Here is a 21,793-nt window from a genome sequence, read left to right as displayed (position 1 = left end):
TTTTCTATTTTTTTTAAATTAATACATATCCTTGAAATTTCATATTAATAAATAGTGGCATAATGTTTAGGTTTGTTGAAAAATATAAATCAGGTTAAAATTAGTAGCCAACCACTGGGATGCAACCAATGCATGTAGTCTTCTCAGGCCAACATAATTTATTTGGTAAGTGCAGATTTTCTTTGACATGTATTTTGAATGCCGAAAAAAAATCATTTAGTACAAATTTGGGAAATCGATGACTATATTATTATACTAGAAGAAGAGATAACTATTTTATTAATTTGATTTTAATTATGGCGTTTGTAGAAAAGAGTTTCAGGAGAATCTTTCGCGACTCTGTATAGTTTGTCAGTTGAGAAACACTGACCTATCTTGTATGTATGCAGACGAATAACAGATTCACGGTTGCCACTGTCATTTATTTTGACTGTCGGAAAACGACAATTTTTATAATACAGAGGTAGAAAAATACAGGGCGCCCAATCGATATGACGCCTGAAAATTTTCACCTGGCGCCTAATTTTTTAAATTCAATTAAGTACAGTATGTGTTTCTTAATGTTTGTGTGTGTTCTGTATCACGAGTATCAATAATTAAGAATACTAACGTGTCACCTTTGCACTGTTGATAACAGAATTTCAAAATCTGCAGCGATGTGGTATATTCGCCCACTTATTAGAATGTATTGGATCTTCGTATTGTTACCGGCAGAGACTTCTATTAGGAAAACCACTCTTGCACAAGAGTTAATTCCTTTTAATCCAATCTTGTATTAATTAATAAATTAAATTCCCGTGGGGAAATAAGCGGGTATCTGAGAAAAATGGCCTCTTGCCCAACTTATTTTTAGTTTTGCAGTATTCAGATGTTATCATGCGTGTAGTATGAAGTGCAAGTATGTTTCATTCATATGTTGTATGTCCTATTTTATGTATTTGCATTAAAGTAGAGCTTCGTAAGTCTTGTCGGGAAGTATTCATTCAATCCAGGGTGCTTCTACTAGTTGCACAAATTGTCCGTAGTTTACCTAAATAATTTCATCATGGTCCGACAGAATATATAACAGTCAGTGGCAACCATGAATCTTCAATGCATGGCTGCATTCATACAGGATAGAAAAAGCCGTTTTTCAAGGGCTCGTAGCATCGAAATGATGCTTTCTGCGTGTAGTCACGTACACTTGGGTTGTAGCAATCCCATTGACTTTGAGTAGGATCGCTACAACTCAGAAGTCTCCGTAAGTGTACATATGTACAGGGTGTTTCATAAAGCTGTGGCACTTTTTAATTAATGTTACTGGATAACTAAATGTGTTGACAACTATTGCAGATAATGTGAGTGGACTCAGCCTTGAGTTTGGTTCCTGAGAGGGCTTTCCTGATATTGTAGTAGTAACGTCGTGGCCGTGTACTCAAAGGGTCCTGGGTTCGAAACCCGATGTAGGCACATAATTGTTCGGATCCTGGTTTTAAGCTCTAGGTCCAGTTTTGATTAGCCTGTCTGTGCATAAAGTGGACTTAAAGCACAAACTCTAAACTGATTTCTGAGGGGGGATGTTATTTAGAGCAGAAACCATAACTTTAGTGTCAAAACGGCCATAAATCAGGCATTTTTTGAAAACCTAAGGGCTGTTGAGAAAGTATATGGTGTGTGGATAAATCACTGTAAATAACAGCCTAGAAAATGCAATTTTAAAATTTGAAGCCCGGAATTTTTCCATGCTAAAACGGCAGAATACTATATTTTCTCTTTGCAATGTGCCAGTGGGGTAATTTGCTTTGAACCCGAGTTCCCAGGTGAACTTATACGTATCACAACCAGGAAGCTACTTCCTTCGCTGATAAAGTACAAGGGTAAAGAATGCTTAACTCTTGCACAAGAACTAGTTGCATACAAGTGCGCCAACTTCACGGTTATAGTGAAACAATTCTGTAGGCTAGCGTTGCAAATGGTGAGTACTGTATTACTTCCGGTGTCTGGGTGTTTGATCGTTTCATGTCGGTCTTGTGCCATGCCAATTTAAGGAGCTGCATTTGTTTCAACATTCTCGGACTGGGTACTGCTACTGAAAATAAACCCAACTATACAAGGGAGTATGAATTTTCCCCCATGTTGCAAATTGAATATTAAGGCACAATGTTTGAAAACATATGATTAATCTCACAAATTCCTTATGGAGAGAAAAAAACGCAACTACTTCAAGTTACGGCTAATGAAATGCGAGTTTTAGACTTTCCGACGACAAATAAAATCTTCAACGTGTCCCCTTTCCGTTCATGTGTTTTTCTACGCCATCGGTGGTTTGGTGTTCTCAAGAGAACAAGTCAGATAATAATCCCATAAGCGCAATGCTAAGGTTTCTTCTGCTTATACAACCGTCCACTGCAGAAACTTCTCTTGCCCCATCTCGCCGCGGGGAAGGTCGCTGGGGGAGGGACTCTTTGGAACCTCGCATCTGGCTGGACATCGAAACTGTTCCTCGCGAGAAGGGTTTATCCAGGGAGTTCGTATTTATGAGCTTAAGGTGTGTTAACGGTGAATTTACGAGAAACAAAATGGCCATAAAATGGGTCTGGAATTTCATGGAAGATGTTGAGGAAATTGTGAGAGAAGGTGCGATACCCGATGGAGGCACATAGTGGGTCGGATCCCACTTTAAGCTGTAGGTCCAGTCCCAGTTAGCCTTACTGAGCATAAAGTGGACTTGGAAGAAAACTCAAGGGCGAGAGGGGAGAGGTATTAAGGGTGTGCACCGACCGCAAGAATGATGGTGCATGATTCTGTGAATTAGATAACAAGAAAATAGGCATACCCTGGTCTCATGCGTGCTTCCCCTCCCTAGATCGTAGAAAAAACTTAACTTTCAATTTTTCTGTTTTTCGTTCTCTATACCCTGTCCCAGTTATCTCTGGAGCAGGTGAACGAAAACAAGTCTCTGCGCAAGTAGTGACGCGAGACGGCTCCACCAATGAACACGCGAGAGGGAACTGGAGTGGGTGAAAGCGACTGGAGTTAGCAACCCTCGCATCAGCATGTATTGCTTCTCTGCACACTCGACTTCCTTCCCTTCTCTGACGCTGGCCGCGGCCTTACTCCAAAGATAGTTGGGACAGGAGATAGACGGTCGCCTTCCTCCCTATGTTGAACATATGTTTGTCAAGAATGGTTCAGAAACAGTCTTAACGATTATCCGAACTGCGATCAGTGCAATCTATACTCTGTCCCAGGAGTCTGTAGAGCAAGCGAACGAAAACTAGTCTTCTGCGCAAGTATAGCTCTTTTCAGTTCTTACGGCGGGCGCTCTAGAAGCTGGCATGGGAAGTGGGGAGCGGGAAAGCCACCAATCCAGCGCGATTAGAAACAGCAGCAAGTAGAACGAGTTTCACGTAGTGCTTTTTCCGGCCGCGTCGTGTCTCTCGGCGCCACTGCTGTTGTCTGGTTGGTCTGTTGCGTAATCCCCGCTCCCCACTTCCCCTGCCAGCTTCTAGAACGCCCGCCGTAAGAACTGAAAAGAGCTATAGGGCTCGACCAATGAACCCGCGATGCGGAAAGGATTGCATAGAGGAGGCAACGCAGCTGCAGCAGCGCGAGCACTATTAAGCTCCGCCCACTCGCCTTCTCCCCTTCTCTACCGTTATGCGTGGAATTCTGAACCACATCTACATTACACGGATATCTACCTGAATTATTTACGGAGCTTTCAGATCGAAGCGACACGTATCACTTGGAAAACAACCTACAGAAATAAATGCAACCGTTCGTACCAAAGCGACACGACAAGTCGCACGTGGATTGGCCCGTTTTCTAAATATCTTGCATCCTGTCGCATCCGTTGGAAGCGCATGCGCAGTGGATGCTGCAAACCAAAAGTTTGATTGATTGATTTAGTTTATTTTACTTCACGTTTTGTGCCTCTTGGCTAATTTGCGATGATGGGGATGAGTGATGAAATGATGAAATTGATGAATGGACATTCACAAACAACCAAGCCCGACCGGGATTCGAACCCGGGACCCTTGGCGTCGCAGCGCGATGTTCTAACCACTCGGCCACAGGGTCGGGCCCAAAAGTTTGAGAAATGAAAATTAAAATAAACCAAATCAATCAATCAAACTATTCCAACCTCCCCCCCCCCGAAAAAAAATCCTGCGTACGTCATTGGTTTGAAGTTATCATGTTTGTCCAATGCCCCTATAATAATTGACAAATTAGTGTGACTAAAATGAATTAATTACGAGTTTGTGTGAAATATAGTTTGACATTCTTTTTTCCAGGGAGGCTGTGCCCCCCCTCCCATTGATCCCTTCCTGACGCCAGTTTAGACGAGACGAGACAGATTTTAAGTTTTAAGTTCAGTTTATGCACAGGACCTCGCCAACTATATGCCTCAACCGGGTATTTGAATTTTGAATTTACATTTAAAATTTGGGTGCGTCAGCACTTAGGCTATTTTGCACCCGTCGCGTTATTCGGGGTCAAGCCTCTTACCCAGTGGCGTGCCCAGGATTTTTACCATGACAAAAATATCTTAAGCCGTGTATCTAAAAGCTTAAAATATTCTGACTTCGGTTAAAAGCTGAGGCTGTTAAGTGGCATTCTGCACACACAAGGACAACACACAGAATTATACTGGCCATAAGGCCAGTCGCCAGAGCCTCGTTCGTCTGCAAAATGCAGTCCAGGGTGTACTACGTGGAAGGATCTCCCCTTACACCCCCCACAGGATATCGAACCCAAGACTTGATTTGCAACTCGAGACGAGACCGAGAAAGTACCAAATCTCGTCTCGTCTTGTCTCGATAGATTTCCTACTGAACAGGCACCCCCGTGCTAACTTATGAACGAGATGTGTGGAACTTCATTCCAACTTCGTCCCGTCGTATGAAATCGCCGCTCTCGGGCACTGTGCCAACCCACTACAGGAAGCATGCTGTCATTATCAGGAATGCCAGCGACCAATGTTGCCAGATGGGAACAGGGGTGGACCACTCCACGTTCCTGTTTTTAAAAAGTTTAAAATATAACACGCCAAGTCGTATAAAAGACTGTTTGGACAAGCATCAAGCCAGACGAGGAACTTGGTTAGCGGAATGTTCAGTAGTTGTGTTCAGCAAAAAACTGTTCAGAATTGTAGGTAGCGTGACGAGACCGAGGTCAGTGGCGTGCCTGACATCTTCATAAGGAGAGTTTTTTTTTGTCGGTCTTTTATTGCATTTTTTCTACATTTGACGTTCTTTTTATAAAGGGGCGATGTCCCCCCGCCGACACCGACGCCTCCCCTAAACGCGCCTCTGTTATGTCCACGAATGATTGATTTATTTTACTACGCTTTTTTTTCACTTTTTGGTTAATCGCGAAGATGAGGATGAGTGATGATATGATGAAATTGGTGAAGGGGCACTCATGAAGAACACACATTACATGGCGAGGATTCGAACCCGGGACCCCTGGCGTCGTAGCGCGCTATACTAACCACTTAGATTAATATTATTGGGCGAAATGTGAGAGAGTGGGTAGTCTGGAATTGTGCGTTTAGAACTTTTTGTGAGAATTTTTATAAAATAGGCGGAAGATAAGGATAACTTATTCCAAAGTAGTAACAAAACATGAACAAAGACACAGTGTTAACTCATTGCTGAAAATGATCAGTAAAAGTATTCTTTTTCATCTTGGTCTGTAATTTGTCAGTTTTTGAAGTTCGTTTTTTTTTCGATGCTGTTTCCTCAATGCCATCCTCACTTGGACAAATATCCCATTTCGAAGTTTTTTTCTGGAAGTTCGAAAGTTATTGCAGTATTAATACTTTTACAATACACTTTATCTTAATTGTTGAAATAATTTCGTTCCTAACTGCCATCCTCCGGCCCCCCCCCCTTTTGGTGTCGCCACCGTTAGATCACGAATGGCGACGATCCCTACACTCTAAGGATAACGATTCATCAAGAATACTATGGACATTTGTGGTTTCTATTGTCCTATAACTAGAGCCTAACCGAAAACTTCGGAACTGACTAAATCAGGTTGAAAATACATTATCCTTACCTTGTGAGGTCCTTGTATGCAACGCGAAAGATGTTCAGCACTGTCTTCATACAAAATAAATTCGGTCCCTACCGTGCGAGTTGAAGATTAGATACTGATGCAGAGTTCAAAGCTCCACATTCGTAATCGCTTAATTCAAAGTTCAACAGAGTCTTCTTATCTTGTTCTTGGTTCTGTTTCAATAGGCAGAGCAGTGTTTTAAGATGCAGTAGCATACGTTCGCTGTACTTTTTCTCTCCTCTCTTTTTCTTTTTTGACACTTTTTCTCTCTCCATTTACCTTTCCTTCTTTCTCTCTCTGTTCCATTTCTTCTTTTTATCTTTTTATTTCTCACTTTCTTTTTCTTTCTGACTTCTTTCCTTTTCTCTTTCTGTCGCTTTCTTTTCTCACTTTTTTCCTCTCTTTTTCTCCCTTTCTATTCTCATTCTTTCTCTTTCTTCCTTTCTCCTACGGTCTGTTTCTTTCTCCCTTTATTTCTTTTTCTCTATTTCTTTTTCTCCCTTTATTCCTTTTTCTTGTTTTATTTACTTCTCTTTCTCTCTCGTTCTCCCTTTCTTTCTTCTCTTTCTTTCCCCCTTTTTCTTTCTCTCCTTTCACCTTCAGTCTCTCTCTTTCTCCCTTTATTTATTTTCTCCTTTTATTTTTCTCCCTTTATTTTTCTTGTTTTATTTCCTTCTCTTTCTTTCTCTCTCGTTCTCCTTTTCTTTCTTCTTTCTTTCCCCCTTTTTTATCTTCTTTCACCGACCTTCGGTCTCTCTCTTTCTCCCTTTATTTCTTTTTCCCTCTATTTCTTTTCTCCTTTTATTTTTCCCTCCCTTTTTTCTTGTTTTATTTTCTTCTCTTTCTTTCTCTCTCATTCTACCTTTCTTTCTTCTCTTTCTTTCTCCATTTTTCTTTCTCTCCTTTCACCTTCGGTCTCTCTCTTTCTCCCTTTATTTCTTTTTCTCTCTTTATTTCTTTTCTCCTTTTATTTTTCTCTTTCTTTTTTTGTTTTATTTCCTTCTCTTTCTTTCTCTCCTTCTCCCTTTCTTTCTCTCTCCTTCTTCCTTTCTTTCTCTCCCATTTTTCTTTTTCTCCCTTTCTCCTTCGGTCTCTCTCCTTATCCCTTTATTTATTTTTCTCTTTATTTATTTTCTCCATTTCTTTTTCTTTTTTATTTCCTTCTCTTTCTTTCTCTCTCCTTCTCCCTTTCTCTCTCTCTCTCTCTCCCTCTCTCTCTCCCTCCCTCCCTCTCCCTCTCCCTCTTTGCTTTCAGCCACACGTGTCGCCTGGAAGCGAATCCTCAGTACTGAATGGAACCTTTCGAAGAGACACGGCAATCTGCTTGTCGCTTGGACTGGGCCATTTTCTCAATGCCGCCTCTTGTCTGTTGTTCGTGCTCGTGTCGCTTCGGTCTGAACATCCTGGTTGCCCAATTTTAAGACGCAAGTCTCCCTTAACTATCAGTATCATTCTTTCTATTTCTATTATTGTCATATTGCGTTGCATTCTCACCTCTTGGGTAATGGCGACGATGAGAATGATATCACACAGTGATACAGCCCATTCCTGAGCACGGTTCTGGCTTCGTAGCACGGTACATTGACCACTGCGCCACTGAGTGTTGAACATGTGGGTTGTGTAGTCGATATTTACGGGTATGACTCGAACACCTTCTTGGTCAAGCGCTATTTCATCTTTTTACGTAAGCGCGGAATGCTTGCGTGGTTAGGTTAGGCTTCTTGGGTTTAAATCTCTTAGCATGCACTACATTTAGCCTGACATCAGAAGACGAAGTACTGTGCTTGACCAAGAAGGTGTTTGAATTTTGTGCGATAAGTGAGAACCGATGTTTACACATATAGCAAATCCCCAGTTCATGAATACGCGACAAGACGTACCTACCACGTGGGCGGCTACCTGCGAAGGGTCTTCTAATGAGTCTTAAAATATTTGCGATGCGACAAAACGTACCACTTGATGCGACGGCATCAAAAATCATTTACCGAAATTACGATTTTCTCTAGTTTTGCTGATTTCCATCACACTTTATCCAGGCTTTGGACTGGCAAAATATTATATAATATATATATATATTGGCGTGTTTCAAATCATCTGTGGTTAAGCTGTCGTCCACATTTTTTCTTTTGTTTTATCCTTTCGTCTTTTTTTTTCGATTTTCAATTTAGTTTTGTCAGCAGCAAGAATATTGTTTCTTGTCATGTCGGAGGATCATTCTGTTTCATTTCAATTTCTGCGTATAAGCAGCTATTGCCTTCAAAAAAGATCTTAGGATTCCGTTTTCTTTATAATGGCGCTTCAGTATTCTTTCAAGACGTTCGTCATGCTTTATATACCTCTTCTTCCTCTTCGAACCTTCAATGTTTAACTCTGACCTCAAAAATGCACAGTTGAATTTTTCGGCCAAATTACGACGTCCTTCACTCTATCTGACGTCCTTCCTTTATCCTTATTGGGCAATACAGCAAAAACTACGGGGTTGATATTTGTTTCTTCAGCCGTGCTTCCAAAATGTAACCTAACCAAACCTAATCTAAACTAAACTAATGAGCTAAAACGAATAACCTAGCTGAGTGCTGGATAGCGCACCGTGTTGTAATACATGTCTTCTTTCGTTCTCTCTCTGAGAGAGAAAGAGAGAGAGATAGAGAGAGAGAGACGAAGAAAAGAGAGAGAGAGAGAGAGAAGAAAGAGAGAGAGAAATGAGAGAGAGAGAGGGAATCTTCTCTCTCTCTCTCTCTCTTCTCTCTCTCTCTCTCCACCTCTCTTTCTCTCTCTCTCTCTTCTCTCCCTCTCCACCTCTCTTTCTCTCTCTCTTCTCTCCCTCTCCACCTTTCTCTCTCTCTTCTCTCTCTCTCTCTCCACCTCTCTTTCTCTCTCTCTCTCTTCTCTCCCTCTCCACCTCTCTTTCTCTCTCTCTTCTCTCTCTCTCTCCACCTCTCTTTCTCTCTCTCTCTCTATTTGTTCCTCCCCACCTCTTTCTCTCTCTCTTTCCCGAGAGAGAGAAAGAAAGAGGGAGAGAGAGAGAAGGAAAGAAGGATAGAGAGATAGAGAAAAGTCAAGTTAACTGGGTGCTGCTGATTCGGGTGGCAGATAGCGCACCATATTGGAATGTCTAACATGTCAAGGTCAAGTTCAAGCGTTTTTATTGAAGTGGTACGTTTTGTCGCGGAGTAAATATTTTGAACTTATTAGTGAATCCTTCACAGGTTTATCTGAGTGGTACGTTTCGTCTCGAAAACCCAAGTTGTACGTTTTGTCGGAACACCCCAATTCATGTAGGCAGGACAGGTTTCGCTCCCAGACCAGTACGCTGTTCTGTTGGCAACTGTTAAAGATTGGCAGTTGTTGTTAGAGCCAAAGTGTGTGTTGTTCAGGGCAGCTTTCGTGCTAACTGAAACAAGTTATCTATTCCAGTTTTTCTGTCGGTTCGTTACCAAGGGTAAATGATTCGGTGCAATCTGTACCCGATGTCTTCTTGCCCGTCGTGATGGGAGAAAATTCTTTCGGTTTCATGGAAAGCTGCCACATGTTCTGAGGAAGTAAATCAACACAACTTCCTCCAAGCCGCTGTCGCCATGGTTGCCAACTCAGTGGGAAGTTGCTAAATCCAGCGAACTTCCCTCCCTCCTCGTTTATTTCGCTCATGAACAAGGAACACTTGGAGGTGGTTTCAGGGAGATTTCACACCATAACAACACGCGACAGATTAGATCTAAGGGAGACTTCACACAGAAGCGATAGGCAACACCTGTCGCTTGAGAGTTTTGCCAATTGAACACAGGCTGGTGCGGCCTGTCATATCGGTACTGTGTGAAACGTTGCCGCTGATTGGCTCATTCCCAAGCGACATGTGTTGCGTGTCGCTTCGGTCTGACATCTCCCCAAGGAGTGACCCTTTCTAAAGACACCCAAATATCAACATCACTTCCATGTATTGGACTTCAGTGTTGCAGACTAACGAGGTGCTGGCGCCTGGACTCATCTGCGGGGCTTGTGTTGTGCCGCCCATATTTGTCTGTGTCTGTGTGTGTGTGCCTGGCAGTGTTGCCACAATCTGAGGGCATAATTTCCCTTTCCAAGGGGCATAATTTCCCTTTTTGCGCTGTTTATCCCTTCACTAAAGACCTTTAAAAATAATAGAAATAAATAGTACATAATCTTTACTAATCTGTACTATTTTTGAGTTTGATGTCTTAAAATTTCCATGGAATTTTGGTATTTTTCATCCCATTTCGTTAAATATTTGGTTCGAATTTCCCTTCTTGTGGCAACACTGGTGCCGGGCTCCATGGTGGAATGGTTAGCACATCACGCTACGACGCCTAGGGTTCCGGGTTCGAATTCAATCCTGGGCAGGGGTGTTCTTTTTGAGTGTCCCTTCATCAATTTCATCACATCATCATTTAACCCAATCGTCGCGATTAGCCAAAAGTTGCAGAGATGCAATGTTAAATAACTAATGCAATCAATCAGTCAAAAGACACGCAACAAATGTCGCTTGGAAACGAACCAATCAAAAGCAACGTTGCACACCGTAGCGGCATGACAGGCCGCACAAGTTTGCATTCGGTTGGTAAAACTCCTCAAGTGGTACGCGACACTTGTCGCTTCGGTGTGAAATTTTCCTTAGGAAACATTCTTGTCAGTTGGACGCGAACCGTCAGATGTGAATGCAACCTTTCTAACCGGAATGGCATGTCAGGCCGCACATGTTGCTTGTAGCTTGCGTGTCTCTCGGACTGGGCCGTTTTCTCAATCATTGTGTCGCCTCACCTCACAGTGAGTGCTCAAGACGACAGCCCAGTCCGCATCCATCTTTGAAATATTTTCGACTTGTAGTTGTTTTTATTATTATTATTATTATTTCTTGGTTATGCACCTATCTGCTATAATTCGCCTTCGATCTTATGTTAAAAGGGCTATGCTTTGGCTATTTTACCCGGATATCGGATAATTTTCGGATATTGTGACTTCCAAATTGTTCTGATTATCAGGATATCCGTTATCCTAATCCGAATTCGCTTCTCTGTACTGTAGAAGTGGTCCGAATCGAAAGGCTTCCTAGTAGTACAGTTGCCACTTTTCCCGCCAGGTGGCAGCAGTTCGAACGTCGTCCACCGCGCTCTGCTGCCCAGGCGCACAGAACGGAAGCTGGCGCCAAACATCACAATGTTTTGTACCCATTTGCGACTGCAACTGAAAATCTGGCATGTGATTGATTTTCTACTTTTTATGCCCTTTTTGTCTTTCATGCCACTTGCCGCTTGTCACTTCGGTGCGAAATCTCGCTAAGCACATAACTTTGATTACAATTTGGCAATAAAACCTTTAAAATATAGAGCTGGTGGGCAAGTATGGCCAACCTAACTTCTGTAAATGACGACCTTTTTTTTTAACCAATGTTGCATGTGTTCTAAATCGTATAAATTGTGAAACATTGAGCTCAATTGTTTACAACACTTACAGGGTGGTCACAAAGTGGGCGTACCCCCCACCCTTTATTTTCGACACTACGATGGTTATGGTTGAATGCTTGATATGAACACACACCTGTGTCGTTGATTAACCACATCTGGGACTTCTTGGAGGCCCTTCAGAACGTTATTGAGGGGAACGTCAGTGCCCGGAAAATCTTCTTATTCACACTTGCATCGCGAAGTGTGCCAAAATATGGCGAAGAGTTCGGCCGTGCTACGAAAGAAACGGTCTCCATACCTATGTTCCGGATACTTAAACCATCAGGTATGTGTTCATATCAAGCATTCAACCATAACCATCGTAGTGTCGAAAGTAAAGAGGGTACGCCCACTTTGTGACCATCCTGTAGATAACTTGAAATACTGATCAACATTCGTGTTTTTTGGGGGGTGGGGTTCTAGTTTTGGGCGTTCAAGTACCATCAAACAGACCACTCCACTGCAAAACGAAGGGAACTTTCCCTCCGGGAAGGGAATTTAAGATAGAATTTTTGGTAAAAAGGGAAAAATATAGATTTATGGAATATATCAATATTGCTGGGAAATTTTGAAGACATAAGGCTCAAATATGTTATTCCGTTTTACACCAGGTATGAAAACTATTTTTGTCTGTTTCACGTCGCATTATCGGTTTTAAAGTTAAAGAGTTAAAGGATCGTACGTTATCATCATAATGTAATTGTTCATCTGCATTTCCTAGAGTAAAGGAGAAAATGGGACCAACAAGGGAAATTTCGCACCTCCCAATGAGAAATCATGCCCATTTGTTGGACAACTCGATTTTAGTAGTTATTATGAGTGTACAGGATTTTTTTTGGTCGCAGCGGGAATTTTTTTGAAAATCCCTATGAGGACATGAAATGTTCAGGATTTCCAGAAACATTGTAAAAAATTTGGCTGAATCAATTACAATTCAAGGCCGTCAATTTCCACTGCTATCCAACTCCCGTAAAAATAAAACGGTACAGCAAAATGTAGACATTTTAATATCAAACTGTTTCGTCATAAATACTTAAGTTTGAAAGCTAAATAAATAAGTATATAAATACTGTGTAAATATTTTACATAATATGGTGATATGCATTGTTACTCCAACCAAGCAGTCCTTTAATGATTAGAAACCATTCATTATAGTAATAGTAGAGAATTGTTGCAGTAATTCTATGCCAGTAAGTCGTTGATTTATTGCTTTTTTTTTTGCTTCGCTCTTCTGTCAATTCGCGAATATGAGAATGGGTGATGATATGGGGCAATGGGGCTGTTCATTGCTAAACTTTTCCGCTAGAGGCGCCACCCTTGTGTGTTCCTAAAGAATTTCGTTCGTCATCTGGTTACCCTAAGCTTTACCTTGGAGCGCGATAAGATGGCTATTAAAACGTTATTTTCAACGAAGGTAAGAATTTCTCGAGTAAATCGACAGCAAAAATGTGTTTAACAAACCTTTACGATTATGTAGCAATTCATAAGTCACCGAAAATTACATTCTCCTGAATCAAATAATTAATATATTAAGGCGCAACGTCAGGGCAGCTCCAATGGGTGAGTCTGTTAAAAGAGGCCCCGTGGAAAATGTACTCCTTGCATGTAGGCAACCCTGGTACACCGAAGAGAAGAGCGGGCTAGAGAACAGTCCAGGATATCGGTGCCAAGCAGTTTCGACAACATGACATAGAGGGGGATTGAAAAGTAAGTGTCCAGTAGTGACCTTGAGGCAGGCAGCGTGCAGGTTAGTTCAGTGCAGTTGAGCGGCGAGGAAAGTTTGTGAGTGTGGTTCGGTGGGTCAGCATGGTGTTAACGGTGCAGCAGCGTATCTTTGTTGTCGAGACGTTTGCACGCCTCGGTTCTTGGAAACGGTGTGTAGATTTGTTTACGACGGAGTTCACGGTGAATGGAGTTCCAGCGAAGGCCCCAACCAAATCAGTAATGCAAAAACTGATTGCAAAATGGCGGGAAACCGGATCCGTGCTGAATAGGCCAAAAGTGCGTCCAAAGACTGTCCGCACTGAGGCAAAGGTGGGCGACGCAGCGCAGCTAATGACACGCAGTCCATGAAAATCATCTCGGCGTTTGGCACAACAGTTGCAGGTGTCCCAGTCAACCGCTATGCGGATCCTGAAGCAGGACTTGAACTTGCACGCATTCAAAGTTACCGTGATGCGTCAGGTGCGGGATGTGGACAAGGCAGCTCGAATGCAGTCTTGCGAGTGGTTTCTGTCCAATATTGCTCCGGAGGTGCTGCAGGATGGTTACTTGTTCGTTTCCGATGAAGCATGGTTCCATCTGTCAGGCTACATAAACTCCCAGAACACGCGACACTGGTCAGGTGACGATCCACACGTGTTCATGGAGATTCCACTACACGCCCAGAAACTCGGTGTTTGGTGTGCTGTGTCGTCACGCCGCATCATCCCCGTGTTCTTCCATGAGACTGTGAACTCGGCTCGTTACACCAGTAACATATTCAACGTATTTGTTGAACAACTGACTGAGGATGAGCGATGGAACGCTTACTTTCAGCAGGATGGAGCCACGGCGCATACGGCATGTGCAACGATCACGCGCATTGAGTCAGTGTTCCCGCCTGACCGCGTCATCAGCCGTGGTACGAACCAACCTTGGCCACCTCGTTCTCCAGATGTATCACCCTGTGATTTCTTCTTGTGGCGATCTCTAAAGGGGCAGGTGTATAGCAACAACCCTCACACACTCGAAGAACTCCAGAACAACATTGTCACAGCTATCCAGGCCATCCCGCAGGATGTCCTCGTCCGTTCTTTTCAGAAGATGTGGTATCGTCTGCACACGTGCCTCGAGGTCAACGGAGGACATTTCCAGCACCTCCTCTAGGTAGGTTGTTGTCACACTGTACTGTATTTACAGAAGAGATGTTTCATTCATTTACGTTTATGTCAAGTTGTCTAAACTGCTTTGCACCGATATCCTGGACTGTTCTCTACCCCGCTCTTCTCTTCGGTGTACCAGGGTTGCCTACATGCAAGGCGCACATTTTCCACGGGGCTCTTTTAACACTCACCCAGTAGTATTTTTATGAACAATTTGACGTAATTTGGATCGTCCCTAGCTGCCGTGGGTCGATAATACAAAAAAAAAATACACTACGCTTTATGTATTTTTCTTGTTGCGAGTATGTGTAATTCAAAGGGGGAAGTACGGTTCGGAAAAAACTCTTCAAATTATAAAGAAAAATGTATTAAGTGCGTAAGCGCGTTATATACGAGGCGTATTCGGAAAGTAAGTACCGAAAGGGTGTAATAAATAAAGTAAAATAGTTTTGTACCCTTTGTTTTATTTGCATTGCATTCTACAGACCGTAAACTACTTTTCTACGTAGTTTCCACCATTTTTCAAGTATTTGTCATAGCGTGGCACTAGTTTTTGTATCCCATCGTCATATAATGTTCCCGCCTGTGATGAAAGCCATCCATGCACTCCTGCTTCGACGTCATCATCCTCGTCGAAACGCTGACCACAATTTTCGATATTCCAGGCGATCTGTCACAATTTCGTAGAGGACTGTTTTCTTGAAATTTGTGGAAATTTCATGGAAAACGACGATATTGTGAAGCGTCTGTTTTCACGAATTTCCGCGTCGACCGCACGCACCAAATCCTCGGTCACAACAGATGCCGACCGCTCCTTGGCTCATCGTGAACTGTCTCACGACCTTCTTTAAACATAAAAAAAGACCTCTCACAGTTGACGGTGGATGTCTACCCTGTTTCACGTTTCTTGCATTGAGAAAACGAATCACAGATCGGACTTCACAGTCGGCAGGCCGATTGATTTTCTTGAACATTTCAAACCTTCATAAACCTACGAAGAAAAAGCATGACCTGCTCCCACGACTGCCTGTGGCTTACTAACGGATGAAGGACGTCAGCGAGAACTCACACGGTCGCGAATACAGCGCTACAGCGGCAATATTTGCAATCGGTACTTACTTTACGAATACGCCTCGTATTTATTATATGACACTATGCCCTATCCGTTAATTTAATATTAACGTATGTTTTCTTTGTATTGAGCAGACATTTTCCCCTCGTATTTTCGTCCTTTTTCTCTTTGGTTACAACAATTTTAAAATTATAATTCCTGTAAATAAGAAAGCGGTAGAGATTGCGAGATATGAAACATAATTATTTTTTTTGTAATAACTATTTTTCTCGATAAATGTGTGTGTATAAAACAGAGAACCGGATTCACTAGCCATGAGTAAAAGTACGATATCGCGTAAAAAATGAGTCAGTTATTAATAACAACTATAAAAACAAAAGCACAGTCGCGTGGAATTTTTATGGATTATTCTTTACCAGATTCACAAGAAAAATGTTCTTAAGTTTCCATATATTTTCTGTTGTTAACGATCGGCTTGTTAAAATTCATAGTTTCACAGCACTGATTATTCATCTATCATGTTCCGACATAATTTCTGAGGTTAAGATGAAATTTAACTTGCAGTTTAATGTAATAGCAGCACGTTCAGCATCAAATTCCCCATGTATTTAATTGGGAGAACAATTGCCCATCAAAAGCGTGGGGACACATCAGGTGTGCTGCCACCTACAATAGTTTGTTTTGACCTCGCCCATTGATGAATTGACACAATTGCCGGGATTCGAACCAGGGACCGTCGTTGCGCACCGTGCTAACCACTCCACCAAGGAGGTCATTGTCACAAAAAAGGAACATTTTAGCGTATCGGTACAGAGATTCCAAAAAGGTCTAATGCGGGACACCTTATCCTAGAGCCTTTTTTACCCCTAGAGTTGTCCACACTGCCTCTCTCGCACCCTTTCCTCATCCATATGGCGTTTGGTCGGCGCGAATGCAGACGTGGATGAAAGACGGCTTCAGCGTCGGGAACGACATTCCCAGATACAATTTGTTTGTTTCCAGACGGGGTCCCTCATAAACCATCGTTTATGCTGAGCATGTGCATTCTCGCCCACAATTGGCGGCCGCGCTATAAGCAGCAGAGAGGAGGGGGGCGGGGGGCAGGCTTCCTTTAAAGATTCTCGTTGTCGTCTCAGTCTCGTACTGGGAAAGGTACTAGTTCGAGACAAGGACGTATTTAGGTGGGATCCGTGGGGTACCGACCCCCCCCCCCAAAAAAAAAATACGTAATGAAAATAATGGAATAAAAAAATAACTAACATTAAATAATGAAAATATACTTGTTATTTAATCGAGGGTTATTTTAATTCCTGCAAACTTATTGGAAGGCAAGGATTATGTATATTGGGATCATATGACAGTACCAAAGAAGATTTATGCAAGATTTATTACCACTTGCAAGGTAACGTTCATAAAATATCACCAGAAACTCGTCAACTGTATCTAAAATCCTTTTTTTATATTCAATAAATATTCAATTCTTTATCTATTTGACATTAATTTCCTTGTCAGGGCACTTTATTTTTTTCCAAGTTTTGCAGACCTTAACTACACGTAAGCTAGATAATAAATACGTGCTGCTGTATCTTATGCTTATACCGTCCTTTTACCTATTAATGTAATAAAAATATATTAATTCATTTGAATGTTTTAATTAATACTATATTTTTTTAGTTTAAACATTATTATTATTATATTTATTTTTATTTTGAGATACTTGGTTCGGACCCCCCGAAACATACAGCGTGTCCACAAAGTCATGCTACCGTTACAATGAAACTTAACTCCTAAACTATATGAGATAAAGACATGCTGTTTTTGCAACGTGTTCTACAGCTCTCAAAGTTTCATTTGCAATTACAACACTTCCACATGCGCCCGCGTTAGTATACCACCACACATATTGTGCCTTCTCATGTGCTGTCGTCATTGTCGCTCACAACATAATCTGCAAAAATACAATAAAAAATTAACTAACCCGAAGGTTCATGGCTGCAGCAATACAGACCTTCCATCTGTCCCTATCTTGAGCAAGATCTTTATACTCTTTTCCATCCCTAACGATTTCCTTTAGGTCTATCTCAACGTTGTCCCTCCATCTTCGTCTTGGTCTTCCTAATACCACTTCTTATTGAAACGTTGAGAGCTGTAGAACACGTTGCAAAAAACCGCATGTCTTTATCTCATATAGTTTAGGTGCTATGTTTCATTGTAATGGTAGCAGGACTTTGTGGACACGCTGTATTTCTAGGTACGTGCCTGGTTCGAGACTACGTCATATACCAGACGTTTTCCTAGACGAGAGACAGGAATCCTGTCCTTGCGATCGGCTGGACCTTAGGCAGAACAGCTGATTTGGAATTTTCCTCTCCTTTGGAAAAACCGCTATGATATTTCAAAATCAGAAAAATTGCATATTCTTAAAATTCCTTCACATGATGGAGGGTTGCTTTCGGTCTTGCCTAGATATTCTCAATGTTTTCACGTCTACGTAAGTGTACCGTATTAACCAGGGTTGTTAAAGATTCAGGAATTGTAAATAAATTAAATTCCCGTCCAGGAGAGAAAGTATAAATTGGTTCCAGACCATAAAGAACCTTTTTTATATTTATAAAGTATTTCAGTTCGGTCCAGGAAGCTTTTTTTCACGGACCAATTTAAGTACGGTCCAGGGACATTTTTTCCGGATCAATTTAAATCCTGTCCCAAGTTCCGTATTGAAATGAAACAATATGGTACTTTCTATTTGCATACGGAATCTTACGATCAATTCCAAACAAGGACCGAATTAAATTGTTCGAGAAAAGAGGTTCCGTTCCTGCAGCGAAACCCAATAGAACCCATTTGCCTTTATGTGTTCCTGGACCTTAACAACCATGCATTTCACCACGTAATCGTCGCAGATTTTATGTTTTTTTTCTTCTTCAAGAAAGTGAGGTGCGACCATTACGTGAAGCTTTAAACAACAAAAATGCCGATATTACCGGTACTTAGAAATCATTTATTACTAGGTAAACTGTCTTAGTGCATTATTATGATTGGTTGGTTTGCTTTATTTTACTTCGCTTTTCTGACACTTTTGGCTAATTTGGCAATGATGATGATATTGATGAATCGACACGTACAAATATTCATGCCCAGATCGGGGATTCGAACCACCTGGCGGCGAAACGCGATGTGCTAGCCACTCCGTCACTGCAGCTTCACGACTGCACCATGAGTGATTGGGTGTCTATCGGGGTGAATTCCGTAGGAACATCTCTTGCACCGCGACTGCCAGTCAGCAGTACCACTTCAGCACCATCTCAGAACCTGAAACCAGGGTGCGAAATCCTGGGGGGGGACAGAGGATTTCCCCCCACCAACAATCTTGGCCTCAAAAATCCCCCAACCAAAAAATTCTGGGAAGGAGAGTTTTTGTTATAAGAAACCAAAGATAAACAATTACTTTTCACTTCAAATATACTTTACTAAGAATAATATCGAAAACACACACAAAGTAGAGTGGTTGTGAGTGTTGAATGCTCTCTCTCTCTCTCTCTCTCTCTCTCTCTCTCTTCTCTCTCTCTCGATCATTGCCATATTTACATTAATACTCACAATAAATAAAGGTAAATAAAAACTTATAGTAAAACCACTTTTACTATTTCGTAATTTATTATTTTAACCAGTTAGTGAAGGAATTAATTTGGTACTTTATAAATATTTGTTATTTTTAAAAGTAACAAATTAATTTATGTATTTAAATAATGAAAATGTATTTTTAATTATTTAGTAACTTATTCTTACATTTAATAACATTATAAGTATGTATATCGTATAATTTATAAATATGTGTGGTGGTGAGTCTGTAGATTAAGATCTTTCCTTCCCACCAGTCTTCAATGATTTCGCACCCTGCCTGAAACACACATTAGTCTATGGTTCCTGACGTTTGCCTCACCCTGCATATTCCAAATCGACGCACATATTTTTTGCGACAGTGTAGTGAACATATTTTTTTGCGACAGTGTAGTGAAATTTTTTTCCTGTATTAAAAAAAAAGAACAGTTAACGCATGAGCTGTTATTGATTTGTGCATTATAGTCGATTTAGAAAATTTGCTTGAGTGTTGCAAAGTGCGGGCTTGCAAAATTTAATCTGTGTCCAAAGATCCATTGGTTTCGTATCTGACTCACCGATGCGATGAAATGTTATAAATCAATTTTTGGACTGAAAGAACAGGGTGCGACGATTATGCGGAGAAATACGGTATTTTGGATGTAGGATAAAGCATTGATTGGTAGGTTTTTAAGATGTTGTGGAAGAGGGGGAACTCAGGAAGAAAGTAGAACCTCAAGAAGGCTTTGACAAACCTTGGAGACAGCCATTGGCAAGAGCGTATTTAGGGGGAGTATATAAATTTCATAATGAAAATGTGCTTGTTTAGGATTTGTTGTATAATCGATGCTTATTTATTTCCTTTGAAGTTATGGAAGGCAAGGATTATATTGGGATCATATGGCATTGAAGGACAGTGTCATAGAAGATTTTTATGTATAGTACTACGTATGATAATATGCATAACATATTAATCAGGAACCTTACTTTTCGTTAACAGGATCATTTTTGTTATTTAATAAATATTCAATTCTTTATCCATTTGACATTAATATCCTTCTTTTGTTTTTATACAAATTTTGATGATGTTGAATACGCGTAAGGTAGATAATGAATACGTGCTGTTATATCTATATTCTGATACCGTCTTTTTACCTATTGATGCAATAATAACAATGTATTTATTAATTTAATATTTTCGTATCAATCCATAGGATTATTCTTTATTTTATTTAAACTTTCTCTAGAAGCTTCAATTCACCAAGGTTCATTCACTTGTTTACAACAGCTGTCCACTCCTCTCAGATATTTGAATTATGCACAGTCGAGTGTTAAGCAGACTTCCACTTCCTGATATATTGAGGCTACAAGGTTTACAACTAGTAAACAAGTAGTAAGCTGTTTACAATAATAGGAAGGTAAAAACTCAGAGGAAGTCTCCTCTGACTGGGGTTTAGCGTAGCGGACAGACTGGCAGGGGACTGACTTTTCGATTTGATTAGAAACAGGCAAGAGCACTTTGGGGAGTAGAGAAGGACGGCAGTCTGCCTGACTTAGGTGAACTACCTACCAAGCCTGGAGAAAGGATAGTTTCATTTTACTCTTCGATATTAACTTCATCATCATTCTTTTAAGTCTAGACAGGTATTTATACTAACCCTTACCATGTATGATTCGGGTTCAAGGTTCTAAAATCCAACGAGTGACTATTTGCCGTTTCTAGTTGTTTAAGGTATTTTATTTCAGTTGTGCCTTTTGCTGCAAAGCATTTAACTTGTCGTTATGACAAGTTCTCTCATCCTTAATGAGGATGAGTGATGATTAGTTACGTCACCCATTGGGAGTGGCAGGTTCGATCCCACTCATATTTGAATTATAATTTTATTATTATTATTTCTGAGACATTCGTTCGAACCCCCTCCTATTTCTACATACGAGCCTGCTCATTGGGTCATTTGTTCGATTTTCAGTCAGTTGGGCAGACAGTAACCCTTCTCGGTGATGCACCCCTTTATAGGAATTCGAATCCGTGACCTCAGTGCTATCAGTACACTGCGATAATCACATCTTTGTATTTTAGGAATGATACTAATAGTAATATATTATTCCTTTGTTTCAGGTTGATCTAGAACCTCAAGGGAAGCTGCATATAAAAGTCGATCTAAAATGGGCTACTCCAGGTAAGACGTCTTCAACTTTTATGATTTGTTTAATAATGGCACGATATTGTATAGGTGTTCAGAGTGCGCGCCAAATCTCCTGCATATGGCCTTGAACCAGCGAATCACAGACGTGCGGCGTTGCCTAATTCCGTGACCAGGCGTTTCGCTCAACCACGCTGTCTCTTTTCCGTGCGAGATTTCGACATGGCACCGCTGCAGTGCGCTGCTATTGGCTATCGCCATATGCAAGAGATTTGACGCGCACTCTAGCTGTACTACGTCTGAAGCATGTGTGGTTGCGTTTCCGGCGCATACGAAACAGTTTCATGTGGTAATGGATACTAATACTATTTTTCCTACCTCTCTTTCTCCTGTCTCTTCCGTTCTTTTGCTCTTTCTTCCTGTTTCCCTTATCTTTCGTTCCTCTGTTTCTCACATTTTGTTTTTCGCCATTTGTATCATTCTTCCTCCCTGTTTCTTTCTCATATTACTTATTTACTATAACTCTTTTTTTCTTCTCTTTATCTTTCTCTTAATCTTTCTTCCTGTATTTCTCCCTTTCTCTTCCTTCCTGTTTCTCCCTATCTTTAT

General features: G+C 41.1%; 2 protein-coding genes across 3 annotated transcripts in view; one reads left to right on the top strand and one right to left on the bottom strand.

Moving 5' to 3' along the window:
* Positions 1-6,110, bottom strand: part of LOC146000303 (iron-sulfur cluster assembly 2 homolog, mitochondrial) — a 67,074-nt gene extending 60,964 nt beyond the window's left edge. The window contains exon 1 of the mRNA XM_083137804.1: positions 6,046-6,110. Coding sequence (XP_082993930.1) covers positions 6,046-6,095 — 50 coding nt within the window. The 5' untranslated portion in view covers positions 6,096-6,110. The remainder of the gene's footprint in view (positions 1-6,045) is intronic.
* Pkc98E (Protein kinase C) overlaps positions 1-21,793 on the top strand; it is a 148,727-nt gene that overhangs the window by 51,196 nt on the left and 75,738 nt on the right. For both annotated transcript variants that reach the window (XM_083137800.1, XM_083137799.1), the window contains exon 2: positions 21,160-21,220. In XM_083137800.1, the coding sequence (XP_082993926.1) occupies positions 21,160-21,220 (61 nt within the window). The remainder of the gene's footprint in view (positions 1-21,159; positions 21,221-21,793) is intronic.

The sequence above is a fragment of the Lepisma saccharinum genome, chromosome 16 (genome assembly GCF_977018435.1).
Source record: "Lepisma saccharinum chromosome 16, izLepSacc3.1, whole genome shotgun sequence".
NCBI lineage: Eukaryota > Metazoa > Arthropoda > Insecta > Zygentoma > Lepismatidae > Lepisma > Lepisma saccharinum.
The sequence above is the reverse complement of the archived record's forward strand: the minus strand, read 5'-3'. Positions and strand labels throughout refer to the sequence as shown.